A 19,699-nucleotide genomic window follows, 5' to 3' on the forward strand; every position below is an offset into this window, starting at 1 on the left:
AATAAATCCTGTTTAATACAGCTAAACTGCTCCACGGTGCATTTTGCAGCACTACCAAGACAACAGACCTTGCTAGAACTCACCCCATTTTGCCCTAACCTCTGTGTTGAGGTTCCCTTCCCTGAGGAAGGGTACAGAGAGGAAGGAATGGCACTTTCATCTTAATGTGAGAGCTATCTTAATGTGTAGATGGGACATAACAAGGATCCTCAGCCAGACATGAGCGCTAAGATACACTTCTAACACCTTTAACATAGCAATAGCCTTTCCCATTTTCAAATTTGCTTGCACTTGGCTAGCAACTCATAACTTGAAAATGGTCTTGAAAAGAGAAGGCTGAGAGGAGGTCTTATTAATGTATACAGATACCTGAGGAGTGGGGGTCAAGAGGAAGATGTCAGTCTCTTCTCAGTGGTGCCCAGTAATAGGACAGGGAATAATGGATGTAAGCTAGAACATAGGAAATTCCACCTCAACAGAAGGAGAAACTTCTTTACTGTGAGGGTGACAGAGCACTGGCAGAGGTTGCCCAGAGAGGTTGTGGAGTCTCCTTCTCTGGAGACATTCAAAACCCACTTGGACGCGTTCCTGTGTGGCTGCCCTAGGGGATCCTGCTCTGGCAGGGGGGTTACTTTTAAGTGATAACTTTTAATTGACAATTTTTAATTGGCAAATGGATAGTTATGGACACAGGCCTTATATAAATACAGCAGACCATGCAGTGCAGAGAATAATAGTCATGGAAATGGGAAGATGATTATGATTAGGAATATCTGGATGGAGAAGTATAAGAAAGAGAAAAAAAAAAGCAGAAGAGAGCTCTATGAACGGCATCTAGATTGGCAGATCATCCAGGTACCAGCATATCTACACACAGTTTCTAAGGACATCTAGGTCAGGAGACAAAGGACAGTGAGGAAATCTTGACTCAAAGACGGGAAAGGCTAAAAAGTAAAAGATGTCAGCAGCTAAAGAAATGGCTGACCCAAAACCAGCATATGGTTGTCAAAGTAGGAAGAAACCAGGAGACATAATGACTCAACAGCCAGCATCCCCTGTTGTCCCATTGCAAGGCATCCTGGAGAGACTACCTGCATACATGCATCTCTGTGAACAACTCATGGAAATGCCACCTGGACACACACACCCCTTGATGCCTGAGAGTGTGTGGATGTAAGAACGTGAATGCAAATGCATGAAATGTCTTTTGCTCCACCTTTGTTTTAAAATAAAATCACTATCCCCTCCTGTAAGACCCAGCGTTGAGACTTGCTATACTGTTGCAATGTTGTTTTAGAATATGGCTCATTCACTTGAGAAGACACACACAAAAGAAGTAAATTAAAAAATAAATGTCCATGCAGTAAAATAAAGCTTCAGTGGAAAGTTAAAACTGAGACTCAGGATAACTCAGCAGTATCTTTTTTATATAAAGTGATTTTGGTTTTTGACATTTGATTTACACTTAGATTTTATTCACCTGCTCTGCACTTTCTATAACAAATCTGTATTGAGTTTATAATTAAGAAAGAAATCTTGAACCTGATTTTCCACAAAAGAACACAACGTAAAATTCCTGATGCTTCCCCGTACTTGTATACATAAATTTTATCTCCTGTGATCGAAAAATACACTGCAATAGTTTTGGGTTTTGTTCAATAAATGACATTTGACAAGAACAAAAAATCAAGTAAAAAAAGAGGTAAAAAAGACATAATAGTGAAAGAAGAAAGTTTATGGAGGCTGAGGTGCTGACCACTGTGGGGACGTGGGCAAAGGCTGGGCATGAGCTCACCTCTTGGTGACTATGGTGGAAGGCTTCTTTGCCCCAGTGACGATAAAGCTCCAGGATACCGATCAGATCACCAATTGCAGTGACAATTGGCAAGCACAGAACAGATTGGATACGAGTCCCTGATTCCAGTCCAGTACCTTTGGGAAATCGCTCATCCTAAAAATGCAAGCATACTCTGATAAAATGTAAGTAACACAACATTAACATGAAAGACCTACTGACATTTTCCTCCCTCTCCTGACTGATCAAATCTGCAGGTAAATGGTAAAATTCATTAAAACATATCTCTCTGTTTAATTTACACACAGTATTAAGACATCTACTACAAAAATGCAACAAGAAAGCCTCAGCATTGATATACATATACAGATAACCTTACCGATGTAAACTCAGAATTAGCTGCAATATTAGATCCAGCTTTGGGTTTGGTCTTATAACACATCTTCTCTAATCTCACAGGCAGTAAATCCAGCACTTCATTGCTAATGCTACTCCAGAGTAAAAATCCAAACATGTACCACTACCCCACCACCCCCCTACTCCCCAAATAAAACTACAAAACATTTGAAATCATGAAGTTAACTGCTTAGATTTCAGTGTTACCAAGTGGAAAGCAGTGCTTGGAAGAGAACAAAAGATGGAAATCTAAGGCTAAGGCTTTAGTTTTAGAGTTCTAGTCCTCAACCAACTCCTGTGGAGGAAAATATGTTCCTCAAAAAATTATGCATGAGAGTAAGAATCTTTCTTCTTCCCTGTGCATCTTGAATAAAACAGTGAAAAAGTTATGGGAACAAATGTTAAAATAATCCTACCAGTTGCTACAAGAGGTCCAAAATCCTAACTTTTAATCTACGTAGGAAACGTCCAAGGTTTTACAGCTTCAGTTCCCCACGTAGGAAAACTCACAAAGGCCTGAGAATCCACCTGGATGTTACAGTTAGAAAGGCAGTAACCAGCCTCACGGTAAGAAGCATGGGAGACCCACTCCACTGCACATCAATCCTTCAATACTTGATCAGTACCAGATGTTCCCTTCAGGCTGTGCTTAGGCAAGACAGACACTCCTTCAAGGCTGATCAAAATCTCTCCTTTCTCAAAGAAAACAGTAAGTAATCTCTACCTTAGTTACTAAAATGACAATCAATCTCAAGGGCTACGAACAAATGACAGACAAAAGAGAGTGGGAAGCACTTTGCAACATATGCCACCTGCTCTCACTTTTTAATTCTGTCCTCCCCCCAAAAAGGGCTGGCAAGTCCATCTGCAAGTGCTTCCCTTTCACTGTTGAGATGCTCCTAAAAATCACAGGAAGGCAAACCATGCCACCAAAATGTATTGCCCTGTTTGGTCAATAATACACTAATACTGGAAATGAACAAAAAAGTCCAAGACTTCTCTTCACCACTCCCCCACCTCGATTTCGTTAGGAATGTAAAAATGAAAGATTCAACCCTCATATAAAGGGATATGATGGTACTAATTGGAAATTACCAGTAACAAGGTAAGCCCTATATGTGATTGAAAAACACTATCAACATGTAAAATCTTTATTGTCCAGGATGTATAGAAAGCACTGACTGTTACTAGAGGGAAAGTGGCTTCTGCTTTTTGTTTTTGTCGTTGTTTAAGTGTATTCACATTAGGCATTTGGTATTTTGTTTATAGCCTGGATTTGCCCAATAGAGGTCATACATTTTTTAACAAATGTTTTTTTAAAATAGAGACAGCAATGTCCAATTTTGGCCCAGTATCCAAAGACTGTCATTCTGGACAGAAGCCAAAAAGATAGAAAATACTAAAGACAGAATTTAAACTTCCTTGGTGTTCTCAAAACCAGCTGATTATAAAGTGTTCTTGTAAAGGACAGTCGAAATACCAGTTTCATACAATTTTATTACTAGACAATAAAGGTTTTTTAAAAATTAAAAAGGAAAGACATACGGTATGCCAGAAATTATCAGAATATCACCTTAGTTTTTTCTTGATTCTTTTATGGACAAAGGCTTAAATTTTTATTGCCAGTGTGCCTTTCAAGTAGGTCTATGGCTATTATAAGTGTTCTCGATTTATATTAGTATAAGCAGAGATCAAAATCCTGTCTAATAACCAGAATTCTGATTGACATTCTTGTCAATGTGAGCCCTGCACTATAATTAAATCAAACTTCGATTGACTCTGTCAGTCTTCTTATTTGGGATCAGGACAGTAAGTATTTCAAGACCAAGGGGACAAGAATTTTGACTGATAGTTGTGGGTTTTTTTCTCTCCAAGTGACTATGGTACCATTACTTCCCTTATCTGACAAAAAAAAAAGGCTTTAAACTTAAAAATAAATGAGGTATTCTGAAATTATTCCATCAGCCTAATCTAAACCCAAATGTGTTTTCTTGGTAGCAAGACAGATGTAAATTCTATCATTATACATTCAGCTCAATAAAGATTTCAGCATCAAAATATTCATTCTAAGAACATTCTGTAATCATCTCATTAAAAAGAGAAAGCTTTTTACCCCCAGAATATCTTCTACTAACAACGTTTTTCTGGATCTGGCTACATAAGCAGATACTGTAGTGCCATGTGCAATGGGACCTGCAGGGATGAGCCGTGGTTGTCCTTCTTTAGCTCCTGGTGGCGTAAATATACACAGACTCTAGTTAGAAGGGAAAAAAAAGGAAAAAAAATGCAATTAGAAAGCACACTTACTTTTACAGAGTTACTGCACTACCAATTAGCGCAGGTAATAGGTAGCGTAAAGGATTGAATGAAGTAGACAGTTTAGAGCCACACAGCTTTTGACAATGAAAAGCAGTTGGACAATATCTGCTTAACTGTTTTGAAATCTTAGGAAACCTCACTCTAAAGCCACCTCTCTGAGAGTGCATAACTTTTCCTGAAGTCAGTCATTATTTCAGGGTTGGATTGCGTTTGCTTTGAACCCTGCATAAAGACTCACAGAGGAAAAAACTACTTAACAAAAGAAAGATTTTCTTTTTTTTATTTTTCTAGGATGCACTCATTTATCTTGATAGAAAATACCCAAAGAGTAGAGATAATCTTTAAATTCCTTGTTTATTCCATCCCAAGGAAAGACAATTTCAAAATTATCTTAACACTGCACTTCCTGAAATCCAAGTGACTGCATTCATTCCCTGTACTAGAACAAACATCGTACATGCTATTTAAAACTGTTTCATTTGTTGAAAAGTCAGGTATGACATTTGATAATTGTTTTATTACAAAAATAGTAAACAAGTAGAGAGCTCCTGTAGTAACTCTACTGCTAAATAGTTACGTGATTTTAAATTATGAATGTAAAGTATGTGAACTAAGATGAAACATTTTAAGCAAAGATGCTTACTAGTAAAACATATTTTTTTTAAATTTACATATATAATGCCACAGATAGATGATAGTGTCACCAGACAATGTGTAACTAATTTTGCTGATAGGAATGGTCACATGTTGTGCCACACCTTTGCACTAATCAATTTTACTATCAGACTTTGCTTTCATTAAAGCTCCTATGAGGGTCAATCACCCGATTCCACAGCATCAACAGTTATGACAGTTAATTACATCTAATCTGTTTCCTATGTATATAATTTAAAAAGGTTTCTGTAATAACAGCAGATAAAAGTGAGTACACAGGTATTCCAGATTTCAGTAGCTCAGAATGCAGTGTTACTTTGAAAATGGAACAAAGAACTTTTAGTTTGCTCAAGTAAGGTTTCAGCTTAGCAGTAAGAAGGAAGCTTTGCACTGGAATTGTTGCTATTTAAATATTATGCCATTATATGCACACTTGATTCTCTGCAGAAAAGAAAACCAACAGAAAAAAAACCTAAAAATAATTAATAAAAATCTATGGGCCTTGTTCATTAAAGAAATTAAGCAAAACCTATGAAATCTATGGTATTTCTCTTATTTTGCACTCCTGGACCTCTGAGGTCAGTACTACTAGCACTCAGATAGCTCAATATTTCTATCCATGCATTATTAGAACTCCCCTGGAAGCTGCATGGTGACACTATCTTCATTCTACAGACAGAAACTATGATAAAAACTTTGTATTAATTCAGTTATTTTAGCTGAGGCTCCAATCACCATTTAATTATAGACTTCACAGCTCACCACACAGTCTACAGAATGCCTTGCAAGCCAAACAGATCATAAGACAAAGAAAACTCAGGTGTGAAGAAAAGAAAACAGATTGATAGCCATCAGTTTGTGCCCTGTGAGGCTGGGTAAACTACTAAACTGGTAGCAATTTCATAGCAGGGAACATTAAAGGTAAAATCTGCATGTGAAAATTCAGCATCCACTTCCAGCTATAGAAAATGGCATGATGATATGAGATGCATCATCTCGTAATTATCATTTCTTTATTCTGCAAGTATGCAAGACACATTATAAACCAATAAAATTATAAAATACTAAACAATTCAGAAAAGAACCTACTGAAATGTTCAGAAACTGAGGAGATGCAATACAATGTACCATATGTAGGTACTTCAGTAGCGATGAAGGTAACTTAGCTGTATTGAACTAACAGCAGTTTGGAAGGAGAAAGTTGGACTGAGGGGAAGAAAATGGTCAAAGAATAGTAAGGAATTCATAGCCAAAACAAGAGTGAAGTCTATCCAAGAAGAATAACTGGTTCAAGATTCTGACAAAACTAGTAACTGAGTATTTGTCTTGCTCTTAAGCAGAAAGTCAGGCAGTCTCAAAAAGACTCCAGGAAGAGAATTTTCCATCCAGTTATTCATCTGCAAATACGGCGATACAGATGAAAATTAAACTACCTTAAAGGAGAAAACAGAGCTGCCACATAGCATTTTAGCTCTGACAAGTCATTTCAGCGTATTTATTTCACTCATCTCATGCAGTTGGAAGGAAAGACACTTCTTCCATGAAGTAGCTCTACTGAACATGCACAGTGGTTTTTTTTTCTTTTTGAAGTTTTGCATGATGGTACAAGCGCATTCAATCTTGACATTTTCTGCTTATTCTTATCCCTAAACCTCAGTCTTACTCTTCTAACCCATTTATACACACAGCTCCTTTAAAGAGTGTCCTTTAGCAGTGAAAGACACACCAAAAAAGGCTGAATATGTATTTTCCATATATATTACAAGAATGTGCTATTAAAAAAAATAATAAAAAAGCACAACACATAAAACCCCAAAACAACAAAACCCACTAAATCAGCACAGATTTTACATAACAGATTCTAGAAAAGCATCCCATGATCTTAAAAAAGTACGTTATTCTAAGAAAATTGAAGAAACTACAATTCACAAATTATTTAAATCGGTGTTCTGATAAATCAAAGAAACTAGTAAAAGGTTTAGAATATAAAGGGCATAGAAATATTGAAATACATATCTTCACAAATGTCTGATCTGTTACATTATATGCTTATAGGAAAGATATTTACTATTTTTAAAAAGTACTTTTACAGTAAAAACAGTCTATAGTGTTCAATACTGAAATGTGGTTGATATGAGATGTGATGAGATGTATCTATATAATGTGTTCAGGACTGAAAAGGTGATTCATATTACAGAGTAATGCAAAATGTAGGAGATGAAACACAATGTTTATAGGTTAATTTACATAGTCTAAGTAGTCAAATTAAGTTAACAGGGCACTGTAGACTCATGTTGATCTTTCCAAAGACGAACACTTTTATCCACATCATTCTTCTTACTTTTTCATTAAGACATATTTGGTTCTTTACGTCAAGACAGTAATGTGTGATTTTTAGCAAAGTAACTGTGTTATTTAAATTACAAGTAAAAACTGTGCTTTTCCACACTAGTCTCCTGACTCATGCTCATAATGAAATATAAAGTGATGCACAAATATTTCTCTTCTCGGAAACAGCTTCTCAAAACACAAGAAAAAGTGACAAAACCAAACAGCAGAAAACTAAGAACTTGTTCCACATGTACATATTTTTCTCCAGTAAAGGCCTTCACTGGATCTCCAATGGCAAAAAAAATGTGTTGACACCATGAAGTGTTGCTACCACCACGCAGTACTGTCACGAAACAATTGATAATCTCATCCTGATCATGCAGCACTATTAAAAATAAAGGTACATTTTCTCATAATCGTACATAAGCTCCAATTAGTCCATAAGCTTCTAAGAGTCCATATTTACTTTATAAATAAGCCTAATAAAGTATCATGACTGTAGATACATCCCTATTTGATCAATTTGAATTTGAATGAGTTAAAACATTTGTTGCCAATTAAGGATGTGGAAATTCCTTAAGTTTTTTTGGGGGAGGGTTGTTAACAAATCTGTTAAATCTTAGAAGCCATCAACAGAAAGGTCAGCCCAAAAAAACCCAACAAAGCAATTAGAACAAAAAAGCTGTACTTTGCTCTGCTCTAGCATTTTACTGCAATAACCTCTGAGGCATCCCACAGACACAGCTTTAAGGGAATCTCTTTAATAACCACTGTCCAAAACCACCAGCTTTTCCACATCACCTATTCAGCTCACGTTTCCTGGTTTTCCTTTTGCTTGAGAAAACACAAAATAAAATGTACAGTAGTAATAACAAAATTTGGGGCTCATCTACTCTCTTCTAACCATGAATCACTCTAGCTTTCTTATAATGTGCAAATGCACATTCAAATCATCCTTCACCAGCTAAAAAGGTCATGAAAAATGTTTGCCTGTAGACATCAGATATATTATACACAGCTTCACAAGTAAATGAAGAAGGGAATAGATTTGGCCCTTTCGAAGTACTTGCATTTCTTTTGTAGGTTTGAATATTTTACTTCAAAACCAGACTAACAGTTTGCATTTCTCGTAAAGACACTGAACGGCAATCTATAATCAGAATAAGGAACCAATGGATTTTCAACCACATGAGAATACAAATTTCCCAAATACAGTACCGATAACTCACATGGCAGTAAAAGGAAAAGGTTGAAGAGGCAGCAGGACACCTCTGCACTGCTCACAGTATCTTTTGCTGCTGTAACCACTTGCAAGGAGAATGTAAGCCAGTATCAGAAACAGAAAAACATGAATAGCTCTTCACTGACACTGCAAAGGCACTGTTTCTCTTCTGGCACAAGCTAAGGAATAAAAGATATCTAATGTAGACAGAGCATTAGGTATCTCTCCTGCCAAGGAACGAGAAGGCGACCAAGACGGGACAGTCACTCTGTGTTTGATAAACTCACAAAAGAGCAAACATTGCCTTGGAGAGCAAATCCTTTGGAAGCTGCCCGGTTCATGCATTCTGGCACCCAGGAGCAACCCAGCAGATCCTGCAATTCCCTACTTTGATCTGTTTCCTATCCTTCCAGTCACAGATAGAATCTCCTTACCTACATCAAACTTAACTACCCTATTACCAATCTTTTTCCAACAAGTTCCATACAGTATAACCCATAATACCATGATTTTTGGTGCTCTTTGCTTGGTGCCATGCACACAGTCTGTTGAAATAATGAAGTAATTTATCTTGAATCTCTTTCACTATGGCTGAAAAAACCCCTCATTGCTCCTCATTTGTAACAGCTAAGATACTGATGTTCATCTCATCTTGGCCCCACAGTTTGTTCTTCTAGTGAAAAATCTAATTCTTGGCAGAGGAAGCAGACTAAAATCCCAGTAAAAGATGAGGAGTGGCAGCTAAAGTCTCATAACACAATACGATCAGCACCTCCTGACAGATATTCTTACAGTGATAAGAAAGTACAAACAGTTTTCAGGTTCTTCCAGTCGTTGGCTCTTCTGATGAAGAGGTTAAATACAGGCGTAATTGACGCTGTTTTTCTAGTGGTTGGTCTGTAGCACTCATGGGAATCCGGCACAACACCAGATCCCAACTCACAAAGGGAAAATACTCAACTACATAAAGTTTGCCTGGGCTGAATTTGAACTGTAAACATCTATTGGTCACCACTTTCCCGCTCGGTCCCCATGTGTTGCCAGGTCTAGTCGAGAGGTGGCGTCCCTGCCCATGACAGGGAGGTTGAACTAGATGATCTCTAAGGTCCCTTCCAGCCTATGCCATTCTATGATTCTATGATTCACAAACCTTTCAGTTGTTTTCTTTTTTCTTTTTTTTTTTTTTCTGTCATACTCCTTATAAACAAGCAAACACTAATCATAAACTGATTTTTCTAAAACTTCCTTTCAGAAAAGAGGTCTGGATAAGAATCAGATTTAATGGTTAGAATGAGTGCTAAAGTACATGTATGACGAGCATTCCATTAACAAACTGGTTTCGTCATAAGGGTGAATGGATCCTGCTCTAGTTTCTTTCATGGCAAATTTTGCTGATAAGACCAGCCTTAAAGATGCTTGATGGAAAATCATTTAATATTCAGCTGACGCTAAATGAAAGCCTTAATACTAACGCATTGCTATATGACTTGATGCTTGGGGGATGAAACAAATATATATTAAAGAGAAATAGGGAATTAAGCAAGTTGATATTAAGGGAGCTTAACAGGTTTTGCTGCTCACATCCTTTTCTGTTCAGTAACAGCAACAGATTTTTACTCTTGATAAAGATGTAAAAATCTACATCTAAGACAATACAACCTAATGGTAAAATTATTTGCAAATAGGTATAAAGGCTGTGCACTAATGCCAGTTTCTTTTCAGGAATAAAACTCTATCACAATAAACAACGATGACCAAGAAAACCAAACAAAGAGAACTAATTTGGAAACTATCCACAGGCAAAAATCTTAGATTTGTAAACCGGCTAAATTGAGGTAGTAGCCCAATACTATCATTCTGAAATTTTAAAGAGCTGCAGGCAGTTATGTCCTGGGTTTAAATATAAGTGCAGCAGCCCTAACTGTGTGAAGCACATGGGGATAAAAGAAGGAAAACCCAGCAACTACCTCCCTTGTTAATAAAAACTTATTTTCTTCTTGATAACTAATTGTGTACTTGACAGGAGACTTGCATTTTTAAACTACATAACACGTACAAATACTGAATACTTGTGAAAAGTTGATGATGTGCTTATACGCTGTAAAACAACTAATAGTTACGGGGTGGGCTTTTTTTGATGTTTTCATCCTTCTGAATGGTATCAATTTCTATTGCACTTCATTCACGGAAACTTTTCAAACTATTTACACACTGAAAAACACCACAAGAGTTATATCAGTTCATCGACACAGAAAACAAAGTTGACATATCTCTCTTCCATCCTTTCCGCTTTAAGGCATGGTCAGCTAAACACTTTTCCGAAAGATGTTTGGTTTGTTCTGAAATACCTCCAGGATCCCTGAGCTTCTGCAAACAACACACTGTAGAGCTTCATTACAGCCACAGCTGGGGAAGCCTTCCCAGTGCCAATTCAAGCCTGCTACTTCTTGCCCTGCACACTGTAGGTATGGAGAAGAGACGATTCCCTTTCTCTCTGCCTTATGCAGGCATATCTTCATCCCTCAACTTTCTTTTCTTCAAACTAAGCAGTACCAGTTATTTTATTTCCTGACCATTCTCCCTGGTCTCTCCTGGACAGACTTCAGATCCTCCGATTTTTTCTTAAAAGTGCAGTGCTTAAACCAGACATATTATCCCACCTGTAACCTTAGCAGTGCAAAGAGGAATGCGAAAAGCACTTTACATGAAGGCTAGATTTCCGCTTCTGCTACAGTGTCTTTTTCCTACAGCAATAATCTTGTTAACTCATGTTTACCATCAAATTCACGTCAAACCCCAGAATTTTTTTCAAAGTCATCAGCTGCCCTACACAGAGAGAAGCAGTCTATGAAGAGCCCAGCACTCGTCCTCTCTGAATCATTGGACAGTTTCTTCAGACCATTCTCCCAAGATCATTTTGAATTCTAATCTGTCCCTACAAACACATGTGCTGTTCTTCCCAATTTCATGTAAAGCGCAAGCTGCATATAAATTGCATTAATGAATATACCAAGCAAAACCAGATACAGGACAAATCCTTGAGGATTTATGTGACATATCCTCCCATTGTGATAGTGAACCACTAGTTTTCTAACCAGTTCTGCATTCTATTTATAGCATAGTCATCATAACCATATCTGACAAGTCCATTTACCTAAATATTAAATGAAACAGGACCAAAATTTCACTCAAATATATCTTGACAGTTATTTACATAATTTGTTTCAGTTTGATAATTTATTGACTCAGAGTTAGACTCTATAATTCATCAGTACCTTTCTGTCTCTGCTGAGTATCACTACTCACTGGTAAATAAGAAAGTAACAGAATTCTTCCACTTTATATACAAAAAGAATACACGATGTTAGAACAGACTCAAGGATAGAGCCTATCGTTTTCTAAACTGACTTGAAGCTAGAAGGGTTTCACCTGGAAACATGTTTAAAAGACTCAAGTTTTAGAGAAGATGCCTACACATTCCAAAAAAAGTACCACAGCCTGGCACAAAAACCTGAGAGAGTTAGCAAGTAGTAGATGGTTTTTCTCCAGTTCTTAATAATTCAAGTCATCCACCCCATAAATTCACTAGGTGGCACTGCACATCAAGCTGCAACAATTTCTGCATGACCAGAAATCCTAGATTAGGTTAATAAGATACACCCTAAAGCATCGAGTGTGTGCACATATTTGTGGCCTCACATAATTATTTTTTGTACAATGAAGCTATTGGAAACTTCTATCTGAAGCAAGGATGACCTGTTTGTCAACACAATTTGCAGTTTCAGGAGCCAAGTAACACTCGCAAGACCTAGTAAAAGCTACTGTAACCGTACACCTATTAAATTCAAAGTCATGCATCTTTACATAGGAATCACACCATAACCATGAGGTGAATTAGACAAACAGGGACTACAAGCAGGAAGCATCTGAAGAATCAGATAATATAATAATACATTAGAAATTCTATAGCTGTGATAAGTATTTTAGATATATTGCCTTGTAAAGATGTAAGGTTATGGGCTTAAATTCACACCCAGCTAGCATGGTACTTAGGCCCACTGATTTACAAACACACCATCCAACATGAGGATTTCAGTAAATTATTTAAGTCATTTCTGAAGACGATATTCAATTAAGGTCATAACAGGAGCATTATGAACTATATATTCATCCCCACTGGGAATAAAATAGAAAACTGAAATAAAGTCAAGACTTCTGCTGGAGAGGTGTGAAACATTCCTGTTTGATTTGCAAGTGTTTCCAGTCTCCAGTATTTAGTTATGGACCTTAAGAACAAACCACCTTATTTGCATAACTGCATCCACCCATGGACAAAAATAATTTCTTAAGATACGGAGAAAGTTCAAGGAGCAGAGGCAGTATGACCTCAGGTCTGTTCAGATCACTCCACCCTGATGAGGAAGCTGTATTGTTTCTAGTACCTGAGCATTTTGCAATGCATGCACGTATAGCATATGCAAAACCAAATTCTGATACACAAGGCAACTTTCCGGGCATGCGAGTGGTACTTACCTGCTTGGGGCCAATCATTTGAAAAGCAGTATCATACTGTCAGAACACCCATAGCAAAGAGTGCAACAACTGCGAGTACTCCCAAGCAACTTGAACAACCAGAACATCGCTAAAATAACTGAACTGGCCACACTCATCCGGGCACCGATTCCGAGTAATACTCGCATAAAGAAATGCACTGTAACCTGTAACCAGGTGTGGCACCTTCCATTTCAAGCAAATTCACTCAAGCAAAGATCCTGAAGGCATGCGACCTGATCTGTCAGTCAGAAATTACCTTGTGCTGTTATCCAACTCTAATATAAGCCAAGATATAGTTTTGTATACTTTAGTAGAGAGAAAGAAAACAGGCCCTAAAGAAGCTTCATATACGGACAATTATTTTAACAAAATCACATTTGGTCTGTTAAAGGATTTTTTTCTAAATCAAGGTCCTCCTTTAAAGGCAAGTGCATCATCTAGGTTTTGCAAAACAAAAAGGACCAAATAATCTAGATTATTTCTTCACATCTTCTTCATTGCTTTCAGTTTTAATAGCATTTTCATGTAAGGGAGTGTTGCCAGTACTAAAAACCACCACAAAGAGAGATTCAGAATTAATTCTTACTAACTCCTGAAAAATAGCACACAGGACAAAGTCACCATTTGCTATTTTTCATTTTGTAAATAGCTAGAATTTCTGTAAAATAAGTTATCTTCTAACTAGAAACTCACTATCTACTCTAGGCTAAAAGCACCTATGGAAATCTCACATTGCAAAAACATTCCTTAGCTGAGATTAATGTGCATCAATTCTCGAATTTAGATTTCTTACAAGAAGTACAAGTACACCCGTACATATTTACAGCAGGAGCTGAAATGAAGTATAATGCTTTTGTTTCAGTTTTGATCCTAAGTTTCCTTTACCGAATATAGTCAGAACACACATCTCTAAATGTAACAAAACTATTTAAGAGATAGTAGGTATCTATTTATTAACAGAATTCCTCTGTTCTTACAGAGTCACTTCCTAGTACCTAATTCTCAAAAAGACATACACACACTCCAGAAAAGCTGTATTCAGGCACAAATTATTTCATTGAAAGCATGGTGAAAATAACCGTTACATCAGGCTTAGTTCTGAAGTATGAGGCTGCCGACTGGATAAATACAAGCAGATTTACATAGATTTCTCAGGCTAACACACAAAAATCGAAAAAAAAGATTTTTTTGTTGAATTTGCAAAACTTAAGTCCCAATCCATCATCAAAAAAATTAAGCCACAAAAAATAAAAGCTGTTCTTCAACATGTGGCCATAGGTGTTCATCAACTATTTGCCCAGGCTAATGATAGAAGTATTTATGATTTTTGAAACTTCAGCTTAAAGAACTAGCTCCTTTCTGCTGTTTATGCTGTGCAGAATCTTTTTGTTTCCATTTAAAAATGCCATTTAATAAAAATAAATATATTGTCCCTACTTGCTGGACAATGGTTATTCTCACTTGGGACACATCCTTTCAATTAAATATTCAAGAGACAAAGATATTCAAATTAATTTTCAATTACAACTTCTCACAAAAAATAAGCTAATCATTACTATTTTGTTACAAGACTACAAACATGAGTTTGGCCTAAAGCCCAATAATGTGAATGGAAAATCTCACACTAACTTCAAAGGACTTGGGATTAGTCCCTATAATAACTACATGAAGAACATTCCATTTCGGGAGATGCAGCTACATAGCAGTGGTTAATAAAGTCAATGTGTGTTTTTAGTGCTTGGAACTTTTTTCAGGAAAGAGTTATACTGGGAAGCAAATAGATTCAACTGCCTAACAGACTACTTAAAAAAAAAAAAAAAAAAAAAAGGAAAAAAGGTCATGAAATGCCCAGGCCCTCTGTGTATCAGAGGACTGGAAGAAACCCCGTATTATGCCATGCTGACCTAATAGGAAAAACCTCACTATAGTGAGACTTCTCTAGGTCTCAACCTGTAAAGTTAATTTTACTTCAATCTCTTATAGGGCATTTAGAGAGGAACTTGCTCAGCTGGCATGCAGTTACTGCCACCGAAGCTGGCCAGGGCTGTGCCTTCGGGACAGAGGGCAGCACCTCCTGCAAGTTCCTGCCTCTGGCATCAGTGACCGTTTGCATCGCCCCCCACTCGTGACAGTGGATGCTCTCACCTTCTAATGAGAACCAAGAACTGCATTCACAAGGGATGAACAATATACTACTTAAATTAAAATGCCTCAGTGAAAGGGTTATTCAAAAATACATCCTATTTACACACTTACAGAACTTGGTCAGACCCAATTTCTGAATAATGAAATGGGCTATCTTTACTATATGAAATAATCATTAAATGAAAAAAAAAAAGAAAATGTCATCTCCATTACTTTCTGTATAGTTCTTCTTCAACATCATTCAAATCATAGAATCACAGAATGGCCTAAGCTGGAAGGGACCTTAGAGATCATTTTAATCCAGCCTCCCTGTTGCCAGGGATGCCACCTCTCGACTAGATCAGGCAACACATGGGGACTGAACAGGAATCGAACCCGCGACCTTAGCATTGTTAGCGCTACGCTCAACTGACTGAGCTAATCTTTCTGAATAAGTAAAAAGTATTCTCAGGCAAGGCTCAAGTCACCTGCAGGTTTGTACATCCTCAGTCCTGTTTCCATTATTTCAAAAATGCCATTCTTTCCTTGTTCTGAATTCAATTATTTCACAAAGAGCAAAGGAAATTGGCTAATGGACTCTACAAAAATAAACTGCTAAGACTGGCTCTGTAAAGTAAGGAAACAAAAACAATAAGAAAAATATTTTCCTCTCTAGTCATTTTTCAATAAGAAGAGTCTAGTTTCTTTCTTGAACCAATGCAAGACCTGGAATTTCTGACAAATTCTGATTTTAAGTTGATGAAACTGACTGAAGTATAGACTGCATTTCCTTCTTGGTAGCCATTAGAAGTAAGTACAAAATCTTGTGTAATGGTAACTGTACAAATTAACATGGACAGAAAAACTGTAATGCATTCTAAATGCCCAATAACAAAACAGCAAATATTGGACTTGTTATTCAAATTATTACATTAGAAACTAATTTAATTCATACATATTAAAGATACCATTTATTTTATGCTAACTAAAATCTACATCTGACATTTATATTATTGCACTATCAAGTTGAAACTGGCAGTTAACAGAAGACCTGGTAACATTTAAAAAGAAAATCTCACAGGTAAATGGATGAAAAGAATAGGCTATATAGAGAATAAATCTCCATTAAGTTTTCTGTTTGTTAAAGACAATTAATAATATGGCTAACTCGCAAGTTAAGTTGCTCCAGTCAGAGAAACAACAGTACTACTGCCAAATCTTAAAAAAATTAAAAGGCCAAAGAATGTAGGAAACTTTCTCATTACCACTATGTTTAGGAAACTTTTATTTTACAGAAATAGTCTATAGCTAATATTCAGCGCTCAGTAACATCTGCTGCTAAATGATGTACAAAATAAAATCAAATTGGAAAATGCAGTTGTAATTGTATAGAAAAGCAGCATCTTAATCCAGTATACTTACATTATTGCATTCTCCCAGGAAATATAGTGCAAATCCATCAGCTTTTGTAGCTGCCAAAGCAATAAAAAAAGAAATAATTGTACTTACAGGGAGAAATCAAACTTACACAAGATCTCTAAGGTGAAATCACAGATTCAATTGCACTTAGCATATACATCTAAAAATCTAAAGGTGCAGGTCTATTGCATTGTCCCTTGAAACTTCCCAGATTCTACGAAGTTTGAGTTACAAGGTAATTCTTGGTTTACCCACGGTCGTTTACTACATTCTGAAAGATAATTAGATACTACCTCTTTATATATCTTCTTATCTCAAGGCCTAATGTCTGCACATTCTAAATTAGTTCATATGAAAGTATAGAAGTAACACAAGAACATGTATTTACAATATAATCAGCCAAATAACATTATGATTTCCATATGCAAAATAAACACCCTTCATAGATGGCTATATTTGTCCTTGCCTTAAGATAGAAAATGATGAGAAAATAAAACACTGCAAGTATTGCCATAAAAATGTGTTTCAAAAAAAACCCAACCTGTTTCTTTTTTCTGCACCTGCCCCATATTAAAAACACTGACACACACCAGAAAGTTTATATATATAGTCAATTTCTCCCAGATTCAGATTGTGGTAAGAAACAGGATAAAGTCAATTCCCTTAAACTCTCAAAAGTTTAAAGTCAATTAACTTCTTGCTAAAATGAAATCTCTCAAAATCAGAAGAGGACATTGCAATTGATGTTTTTGCACTCTGCTCTACACAACAGACTGACACTTTGAGTGTCTGTCTGTCTTTCCAACAGTTAATAAACATTCTAACCAATCAATGTACATATCTGAGGTTTTTATGAATGAACACAAGGATCCATTTAATACATTTCAGGGGAGTGATTATACTTGTGTGTGATCAGATCAATTGGCCTTCCGCTTTTTTTGACAAAAGGAAAAAAAATCCCATGTGTAGTTTACTTGCTTATCATAACACCAGTGAGAGTTCAGGGCATGGCAATTTGCACTCAGATTTTAAATCCTTCAGCTGCAGTATATAAGCCCATTCAGTTATGAGGCAAATGAGCACTGTAAAGGCAATACATAAAAGACCTTTATAAAAGAAAGAAAAATTGTAAAAGATAAGCAGATTCTGTCTCCTATAGCTTCTCATTTGCTGTGTATTAACAAAATTCAGTCTGATTTGCTGTGAGCTGGACATCAATACCCAAATAACCTCTTAGGCAAAATCAGTAAACAGAAGGGATCTTTTTAAAACATCATATACATAAACCAGAACTATTAGTCACCATTAGAAAATTACGAAGAAGCAGGGACAGTAATAGCTTTCAGCCAGCTCTTTAGAAAGGTATACTGAACAAATCTACTGATACTTCCTGTTGAAGTTTGAGTACATCCACTATCCACTCTGGCTAAAAAGAAGCAGAATCACACTTATCACTGGGAATTTTTTGTTTTTATTTTTTAACTTTTGATTACGCATAGTATTTTCTTAACAAAAAAAGGTACTCTCATCAGATAGGAAAAAAACGTTAAACTACTGAATGTAGTTTGAGATCACACAGAAGATAGGTCCTTTTTTACTAACATCTCAGTTTTGTTTCACAAGGAGTTCAAGCATGCAGTCATATTACTGACAGGATTTTTTTTTTTAACTTTCAATATTGACATTGCAACACCATCATAACCTAAATGGTCTATTCTTTGGTTCATTTAAGAGGGGCCTCTAATTTTGCAATTGGATACACAACTGTCTCCAAAAATGAAATTCACTGAAGTGCAGTCAGAGATTCACTGAGGGACAGAAGGTGAAGTAAGTTCACACTGAGACAACATGTGAAGAAAACACTGCTATCCCTCAATGCCTATCTTTATTAATTAAAACATTAAGAAATATGCTATGCACTGATGCTAAGTAAAAGCTCAGAGAGATCTGATTGTCTTCCTTACCTATTTTAATAATGCTGCTCAGTTCATACAGAAGTAGTTGGTTATCTCCTCCTGTATCCAGGCGCTGTTCTATGTAGCTGTTCAATTCGTACACTACTCCTTGCATATTCGTATCCTGGTACTACGGAAGCAAGGATGAGAACGTTTTAGAATAACTCAGCTGTATTTTGCAGGTTTTATACACATAAATTCATTAAAAATAATATGTTGATATTTCAATACCAAGGTAATCACAACTGTACTAATTCAGTTGCCTGAAGAACTGGGTCACTGCCAAGCAAGAGGCACGACGCTCCACTCTATGCTCCATTAGACATTTGTTCAAAGAGTACCGTGTACACCACTGAGCAATTAGTAATCGCCTAAACTTGGCCAAGGTCACGTGACAATATCTCAGGAGGAAAACTTAGAGATGCGACGATTATAAGATAAGCAACCTTCAGCTCCTTCCTTTTAAGCACCTACTGTGCCAAGCACCAAAGCTTTGAGTTGGTCACTCAAGGAGCTCAGACTTTCAAATACAGCAGCAATTAACACCAACAGAAGGACAGAAACCTCACGAGTCAAAATCACACTAGCCACTGTGGCCTTATAGGCACTTGTTTCAACGGAAGATGGCAGACAAAGAAAGAGATTACAAATATCTCATCAGGATACTTAGATGGGAGCAATGGGGTGTTGGTTGCTGGTACGATGAAGCACCATGACGTGGCTAAAATCTTACAGGAAAGGAGATGAAGCCTCCCTTCAGGGCCCAGCTATATTTAGTTATCCAGTTGCTGAGTCCCAAAACCAGATCTTGTAGGGCTGATAAAACTGGCAGCAAATATGAATGTGCATCATGAACAATAATTTCAGAGGAAGTAACACTTGGCAGTAAGTAAAGATTCATTACCCTGCCTGAAACTGGTAATGTGGTAA

At 36.7% G+C, this 19,699-nt stretch overlaps 1 protein-coding gene across 1 annotated transcript in view; it reads right to left on the reverse strand.

Annotated features, from left to right (window-relative positions):
- PDE10A (phosphodiesterase 10A) overlaps positions 1-18,899 on the reverse strand; it is a gene marked incomplete at its 5' end in the record, with an annotated part of 61,161 nt that extends 42,262 nt beyond the window's left edge. Inside the window, 4 exons of the mRNA XM_009876313.1 lie at positions 1,796-1,951; positions 4,305-4,445; positions 16,818-16,867; positions 18,779-18,899. Of these exons, the coding sequence (XP_009874615.1) occupies positions 1,796-1,951; positions 4,305-4,445; positions 16,818-16,867; positions 18,779-18,899 (468 nt within the window). The remainder of the gene's footprint in view (positions 1-1,795; positions 1,952-4,304; positions 4,446-16,817; positions 16,868-18,778) is intronic.
- Positions 18,900-19,699: the final 800 nt, after the last annotated feature.

Source organism: Apaloderma vittatum, unplaced genomic scaffold, assembly GCF_000703405.1.
Source record: "Apaloderma vittatum isolate BGI_N311 unplaced genomic scaffold, ASM70340v1 scaffold4379, whole genome shotgun sequence".
Lineage (NCBI taxonomy): Eukaryota > Metazoa > Chordata > Aves > Trogoniformes > Trogonidae > Apaloderma > Apaloderma vittatum.